General features: G+C 31.5%; 1 protein-coding gene across 1 annotated transcript; it reads left to right on the forward strand.

Moving 5' to 3' along the window:
• The first annotated feature begins 2,691 nt into the window (after positions 1–2,691).
• On the forward strand, positions 2,692–6,548 carry LOC107463768 (uncharacterized). The gene is made up of 2 exons (XM_016082635.3): positions 2,692–2,969; positions 3,075–6,548. The coding sequence occupies exon 2, from the start codon at positions 3,256–3,258 to the stop codon at positions 6,382–6,384; it is 3,129 nt and encodes a 1,042-aa protein (XP_015938121.1). The 5' UTR covers positions 2,692–2,969; positions 3,075–3,255; the 3' UTR covers positions 6,385–6,548.
• Positions 6,549–8,665: the final 2,117 nt, after the last annotated feature.

Below are 8,665 nucleotides of genomic sequence, written 5' to 3' on the forward strand. Positions count from 1 at the left end.
TGTGTTGTAATTATATTATAGATAGGTTCTATCTTCAACTAAAAAAACAAAAATATCTGTTGTTAAAAAAAAATAAAGTAGATTGGGCCTTTCGGGTTGTATTGCGTTACTTTTTTCGGTTTTTCCAACATCGACACAAGGTTGTGTGTCACTGTGTTCTCTTCAATTTTTCTTTTTCTTCTTTTTTCTTGTTTTGATTATTTCTTTTTAGGGGTTAAGCTAAGCTAACCTAACCTAACCATATTAATCAGTATATTCTGTTGGATTATTTTGAGGTAGCCATCAAATTTAACCATATTAAACCAACCGAAGATCATATGAATGAAGATAATATAAAATTGCACCCCCAAAATCTAAATAATATTACATTATTGCGATTACCAAAAAAATGAAAAATATATTGCACTTGCAACATTTTCATGAAATAAAGGGTTTTGCTAATGATGTTTTAGAATTACATGATACGATCTTTTTAATAATAGTTTTTCAATGTATTGAATTTATTAAATCATAAGTTTATATATGTAATAAAAAAATTTCATAATTTTTTAAACTTTAACAAATATTCTAACTTCCTGAAATATTCATTAACAAAATCTAAAATAAATAAAGAAAAATGTTGGCATCAAGCCTAATGTAAACCATATAACAGTATAAAAAAAACCATATAACAAGATTTAAATTTAAATGTAATAATAATAATATAATAATAATCCTCCATGAATAAAGCAAAACGAGTGATAAGATGTACATCCTTCATTCTCGAAGCTATAATTAGTGACATACAAACAACCCTCCAAGCAATCAAGCATCAACAATTATTAATTATATTAGTGTTGACATCAACAATGATATGTGTTGTAGTTTGTATATTTTCTAGGAACTATATATTATCTAAAAATTAAAATACATGAATGAAAAAAAAAAAGTAGACTCATTAATTAAGTTTTGTTATTTTGCATTCTGTAATTACTGCAACAATAATTGAATAGCTCTAGATAAAATAGGTATGTAATTATAAATATTATATAACTTAAATTATGGATGCTAAGTTAAATAAAAGAATTTTAAGTTATTATCTATTTAGCATTACTATATTTTAAAGATCAACAAACTCTTCTTTACTTAAATAATGTATATAATTAAACTTTAATGAAAACAATATAAGATGGTGCAATGCTTTGATTAAAGTCCGAAGAGAGCTTTTATGATATAAAATGGAGTTCTCACCTAACTTGCTTGTGAAGTTAAGATGATTGTGTGTTTCATCACCCATAACAACCATTTTCACAAAAATAAGCAAAGGACCACTTCAACATTAATAATACATTATTTAAGAAAAATATTTTTTTTTTGTAGTATTCACTTATGTTGTGGCTTTTCATATTATTTTCAATCCAACAAGTTAATGACTAATTTATTGTAAATCATAGTTTTATTTAAAAATTTGTTGTTCGCCAATGAATTGCTGTTGACCAATGAATTGCTACATATATAAAATAGGATTAAATTTTAACATTTATTTAAGCAGACTAATAAATTAACTATTAGATCAATTCAAATTGGTTAGTAATATTCACTTATGTTGAACATTACAAAGGACCACTTCAACATTTTTTTTTTGGGTGACTTCAACATTGTTTATATGTGAATGAATATTTATTTTATTTTATGTTAAATATTTATTTCATCATTTTTAACGCAACCAAAACACAATTTATGTGTGAGCAAATTAAATATCCCTATTCTTAATATAAAATTAATTAGTTGGTTTAGAAGATGATTCCAAAGATTTAAAATTTTAAACTATCACATTAGAAAGACTCTAGGAAACTACTTACTCCTTGTCTCCTTCTACTACGTAAGTAATTAATTATAAATACAAAAAGGAATTTCCAAATTTATAGAGCAAGAAAATGAGAATTATTTTCTACGAAAAAATAATAAAAGTTCATTTATATCAATATATTGCATATTTACTATATATGTGAACAATAACGGTAATAATTAAATAAACTTTTATTGTATGATTTAATTACTTTGTTGTTCCTTATAATTTTGCAAAATTTTCAATTAGGTTTTTATAATTTTTTTTAATTGGGTCTCTACACTAATTTTTTTTTTCAATTAGGTCCCTCTTAATAGTAATTGGCTTGATTACATAGAGACCCAACTAAAAAAAAAAAAATTAATTCAAGGATTCAAATAAAAGAAAAGAAAGTATAGGGACTCAATTGAAAAAAAATTTGGTGTAGGGACCAATTAAAAGGAAAAAAAATATAAGAATCTAATTAAAAATTTCGTAAAATTATAGAGACCAACAGAGTAATTAAACCTATAGTATAATAATGTATAAATAAATTTCCAAAACAAATATAATAATGTAAGAAGAGCTTTAAGTGTATCGAAAACACCGATGTTTTAGTTATTTTAACCGTTGATTTAAATTATAAAAAATATATATAATATATTAATTGAAATCAACGATTAAAATAAGTGGAATACTGATATTCCGATACACTTAAAATTTTTCCAAATAACGTATAGCTTTTATCCCAAATTAATTATCATGGTTTTCTCATAATGAATTTAATATATTCACATTCATAAATAAAATCAATATTTATACCCACTTGATGCTTTATTTATTTGATTTATTTTTTTGTTTAATTAATTTTGAGTCCTTTGGATCTTGAAAGACCAACCAGACCAGACACTAAGACAGCTACTTCAAAGTCTTCGGACACACTTCAGAAGCGTATGTTCAACTCCATTCCCAAATTCTTCAACCCTTTCTTCTAACTCCAATTCCAAAAACCGAATCTTTCTCCATTTCTACAACACCCCTCATTTTCATAATACTATCAACTAAAACTGGATTATCATTGCCGTTATCATTCATATCAAACAGCAATTACAGCAGATACAACATATATAAAAAATGGAACTTTGATCTGTGTCTGATTCAGGTTAGTTCACTCACTTGTGTTCTTTATTTACTTCTGCTGTTGCTTTTGTGATTTACCTGAGTTTAGAATTTTTACTATTTTTTGTTTATTTTCCTTTGTCTTTAGCGAGATCTTATTTGAGAGTTTTTGAGCTGTGGTTGATTTATGCACCCTGGATTGGTAATGAAGCCCGGTTTCTTATTGAGATTTTACAAGAATGAGCAATTGGGTATGCTAGTTGTTCGCTGAAATTACCAAGAGAAGGTGAGGGGATTTTGTTTTTGGTTTTGTGTTGGAAATTGGAATAATGGGGTTTCCATTTTCAGCTATTGTTGTTGCTTTTTGGTGTGTTTGTTGTCACCTGTTCTTCATTGGTGTTGCAAACTCATACTTCCCTGAGGATGCTTATAATTTTGAGAGGAATTCGCATCCAACATATAGTTATGATCGAATCAGTGAAGTTCAGAAACAATGTGCTTCTGTGTTATCTGCATCATCTGAATTGAGATCTGATTATAGTGCTGTGACTGGTTTGAAAGGAGAGCTTTCATTTGTCAATGGGGATTGGATGCAGAATGAGGGTAAGTTTCCAATAATGCCTTTTGATGCCGGGAAATCTCCGGGGTCCTTGGCCGGAGACCGTAGTCCTTTGAAGTTGGTATCTTTCTGGGTGACTGATGTTGATCATGCCCACCGGTTGAAGAAATCGGTTCCTATTAATGGATTTATGATGATGGGAATTACTCGAGATGGTAGCTTTCTGGATAGTAATTATGGTGGGAATCCTGAATTCCTATTATGGCCAAACCATTCTCAGCTCTCGGTTTCCTTTCAAGGTGTTTACACCATGCTTCCGACTCGAGAGGCCGATCCGTCTAATCCTTGGTCATGGATGAAGAATCATGGTGATATTCCTCTGTCAGAAGATGATCAAATTCTTCTAGTTCTTCGATATCCCATGACATTCACATTAACAAACAGGATCATCAATGGAGAGTTAAGAAGTGTGAACCCCCTATCAAATCCTAAATACTTTGATCCGGTTCGCATATCATCACAATTGGGAAAGTCAGCGAAATATAAATTTGCCACCCCACATGTCCTGTCCAAGGCATGCAGTCCATACCCTTATAAAGATAACACAACAACCGATGGCATTGGTGTTTATCAAGGGGAAAGATTCTGTGAAATCCTTGAAGAAATTACAAGAGAGCAGCCTCTGAATGTCGTGCCGAACTGGAGATGCAACGGCACTGATGATTTCTGCAGTAAGTTAGGTCCCTTTTTGTCTGATAAGGCGATCAAAACAACAGATGGAGGGTTTCAAGATGTTAAACTTTATATGCAGCTTGTTATCTGTGAGCAACCAACTACTAATCGAAATGCCGGCTCTGCTAGAGTATCTGCAGTTTTAAGAGCAGTTTCTCCATCAGAAAATTTATATACTGCCGCAAAGAGATCTGGTCCGAACAACATGTCTCTTGCCGCTGAAGGGATCTGGAAGTCCTCTAGTGGACAGCTTTGCATGGTTGGTTGCCTCGGATTAATCAATGCCAAAGAGAGTAGCTGTAACACTCGGATCTGTATCTATCTCCCTACCACTTTTTCGATAAAGCAGCGCAGTATTATCTTGGGGACTATGTCTCCCATTAACAATGTTAATGCCTTCTTTCCTCTGTCTTTTGAGAAGTTTGTGCTACCTTCGGAGCTCTGGAATTATTTCAAATTCACTCATCCAAATTACAGTTACTCTAAGATTAACTTGGCTGGCACCGTCTTGGAAAGAAACGAGCCCTTCAGTTTTACAACTTCAGTCAAGAAATCGCTGCTGACATTCCCCAAACTGGAAGATAATGAGGCATTCCAAGATAGTCTGTCACTTCTTTCAGAAGATCTCAGTTTTCATGTCTCCGGTTATCCTGATCCTATGCCTAATATCCAGGCCCCAAGGGTCGACATTCAGATAGAAATTCTATCTGTTGGTCCTTTGTTTGGCCGGTATTGGTATGCCCGAAATGGTTCAACTTGGGAACAAGAAACACCTTATCATGTCAAGGATGTATATACAGAAAAGCAGCTTCTTATAAATGTATCTGCACAACTCATTCTTACTGGAAAAGCTTATAGCAATTTTTCAGTGGTATCTTTGGAGGGTCTTTATGATCCACATGTTGGAAAGATGTATCTAATCGGCTGTAGAGATGTGCGAGCATCGTGGAAGGTCTTATATCAGAGTTATGACCTTGAGTCTGGGCTGGACTGTTTGATCGAGGTGGTCATATCTTATCCTCCGATAAAAGCTCGGTGGCTGGCCAATCCCACAGCTAAAATTTCTATAGAAAGTCAAAGAACCGACGATGATTCCCTTCGCTTTGATTCAATAAAACTTCAAACATTTCCAATCATATACAGGAAGCAGCGTGAGGATGTCCTCTCACGCAGAGGTGTCGAAGGGATTCTTCGCATCTTGACGCTTACACTAGCTGTTACTTGCATTTTAAGCCAACTGTTTTATATAAAAGATAATGTGGATTCGCTTCCGTATGTATCTCTTGTTGTGCTAGGTATTCAAGCTCTTGGATATAGCATTCCATTGATAACAGGTGCTGAAGCTCTTTTCAAGAGAATGGCTTCGGAATCCTATGATGTGTCAGCATCAGGTGAACTTGAGAGCAGTGAATGGCTTCATGTCATTGACTACACTGTGAAACTGCTCTTGATTGTCTCCTTGCTACTAACTCTTCGGCTTTGTCAGAAGGTGTGGAAGTCTCGCATCAGATTGCAAACTCGCGCCTCTCACGAACCACTTGGTCTCCCAAGTGATAAATTTGTATTACTCTGTACCTTTGTCATGCATCTGATTGGATATGTCATTGTTCTAGTAGTTCATGGCGCGAAGGCCGGCCAGAAGCCTCTTAGAGCAAAGACATATTCGTTGGATGGCGAAAATTCTCATTTGCTTCCAGATTGGTTAAGAGAATTGGAAGAATACTGTGGTCTTGTTGAAGATTTTTTCTTGTTTCCACAAATTACTGGGAACTTGATCTGGCAGATTCATTGTAAACCACTCAGAAAACTGTACTATATTGGAATAACTTTGGTCAGAATTCTTCCTCATGTGTATGATTACATCCGAGCACCGGCTCCAACTCCTTACCTTTCCGAGGACTCGGAATTTGTCAATCCAAGCTTGGAATTCTACTCAAAGTTTGGTGACATTGCCATTCCAGTGACTGCTATTATTCTTGCAATTGTACTCTACATTCAACAAAGGTGGGGCTACGAGAAGCTGAGCCGGACTCTGACAATCGGCCGGCATAGACTTCTCCCGAGTTTCAGATATGAGAGGTTGTCTTCTAGGTCTCCTGAAACCGAACTGGTTCCGGGTACCAACGGTTGTGCTGCAAATGAGAAAGAACAATCTGATGTAGAATGATGTTAGACACTTGATCACTGACAGAAGCTGTTGTAAACAAACATACATACATGAAAATGTAGGTATCTTGGGGATGTTTTGTTATATATGATGAGAAGTTCATTTTACAAAATCAAACTGATTCTGAATTTTGATTTTGTTCTGCAAATTTTAATCTTCTCCAATCATTGCTGCTTTTCTCCTCTGGTTAATGTTCCTTTTACTACTCTAAGCTTGCTTTTATTCTACAGGATTGAGATAAAGAGGTTTAATCAAGGATTAAGAATTATATAAACAAGCAGAAAATAATATCAATATAGAATTTGATGAAGACATAAAGTTTTGTTTTTTTTTTTAATGGGGGTGTGAATTGGCAACATATATTAATTTTTTTTTGGGTTGCCTATGATAACTCCAATTCGATAAGTTAAGGACTAATTTGTCGCAAGTCTAAGTTCCATTTAAGGGCCTGTTACTGGCTAATGAGTTAGTGTATATACGAGATGGAATTTAAAATCTCGACATTTATTTAAGTGGACGAGTGAGCTGATTATTCGACCAACTTAAACTGATTGACTTAGTGTTATTATTGGCAACATAGTGCATATACTTTCGTCATTTAATGAATAACAAGGATCAAACAATGTACCATTGGAACACCAGTGTTAGGAATGTGCCCAAAAATTCTAATGAAATCTCCTCCAACAAACACACACATAACTATGTTTTGGATCAAAATATGGACCATCTCATGACTAACTTGTTGGGCCATCCCTCTCTCATTTCCATGCTTTAACTTTGCAATAATATCCATCCAAAAAGAAAGAAAAGGGCAAAAAACAGAAACAGAAGAACTTTGAAATAATATTATCTTATAATTTTCTTTAGTTGTAGAATTAAATTTTGACATTTATTACTACAAAATAATTTTTTTATATAGATATCTAATCATATATTAGTACATAAGTTTTGTAACTAGTAACTGAATAATGATCAAAATAATTATTTTTATTGAATGACAATGTAAAATATTTTATATGTCAATTGGTCAACTATTTGTTAATGTAGGTGACTGCACATAATTCGATAACAAGATAAAAAGTTTTAAATAAGTGAATCCAAATGAAATATTTAAACTAAAAGTTTAATATACTTTGTCGATCCTTATATCTATGAAATTTTAATTAGATACGTATAATTTTAAAATTTGTAATTAAGTTTTTATACAAGATAAAAATTTTCAGTTAAGTTCTTCCTCGAATAAATTACGAAATATTTTATAAGAGAATATTCTAAAATTATTACAATTTTTTTATAGATAAATACTAGTCAAGACCTAATTAAATTTTTTTATCTAATATAACAATTAAATTATAAATTTTTAAATTATAGTTATTTAATTAAACTTTTGTAAAAATATAAAGACCAATATAATAATTAAACATAAATTAAACTCTAAAAGTATTTGACTTAGTTTTATCCAAAAATAATGAAAAATATTTTATCTAATTATTTATTATCTTAAAAATTTTATAAATAAAGATATGTGATTAACTCAAAATACTTATACATTGAGATAGTAGTCTTCAAGAATAGAGATTGGTGCTAGCAGAAATGGTGCCAAATAAGACAAACTTGCATTAATTTAACGGTTTGAAAAAACTATATGAATCGCATATATTTGTTGCCTTTTAGGTTGGGGATTATGGCCTCATATTAATTTCAAAACCTAGGCATACCAAACTAATTTTTTGACTTTTAAGCACTCTTATCTTTTTGTGTAACCATTATTGAATTTGAATAAGAAAAATAAATAAGTGGTGCCAACCTAATTGACTTTCACATATCACTCATATCATAGTGTGTATCACCTGACTAATGTTGTAAGCAGTATTACATAAAAAGGGGAATGATTTTAATTGGCTTAAATTAGATAACTGTATAAACGTTTTTATATTATAAATATATCAAAAATATTGTCCTTGTAAAACTAAAAAATAATAAATAATTAAATAATTTAATTTTGACACAGTATCAGTGTAAAATTATTTTATATGTGTATTCAATTACAAAACATCAGATTAACAAAAATAATTATTTTTTATATTGATCGCATGAATAATCATTTGAAAATATAGAAGAACATAAATTTAAATGTTTATATAGGTTTTTTTTTATCATCAATATATATACAAAAGTTGAACCTTATCTTGTAAATACATACACATAAAAGATTCGTGAATCACGTGGACAATGGATTAATTAATTGTTCATGCAACCGATTCTTTTAATGATGCAGTTG

This window comes from Arachis duranensis, chromosome 9 (assembly GCF_000817695.3).
Source record: "Arachis duranensis cultivar V14167 chromosome 9, aradu.V14167.gnm2.J7QH, whole genome shotgun sequence".
Classification (NCBI taxonomy): domain Eukaryota; kingdom Viridiplantae; phylum Streptophyta; class Magnoliopsida; order Fabales; family Fabaceae; genus Arachis; species Arachis duranensis.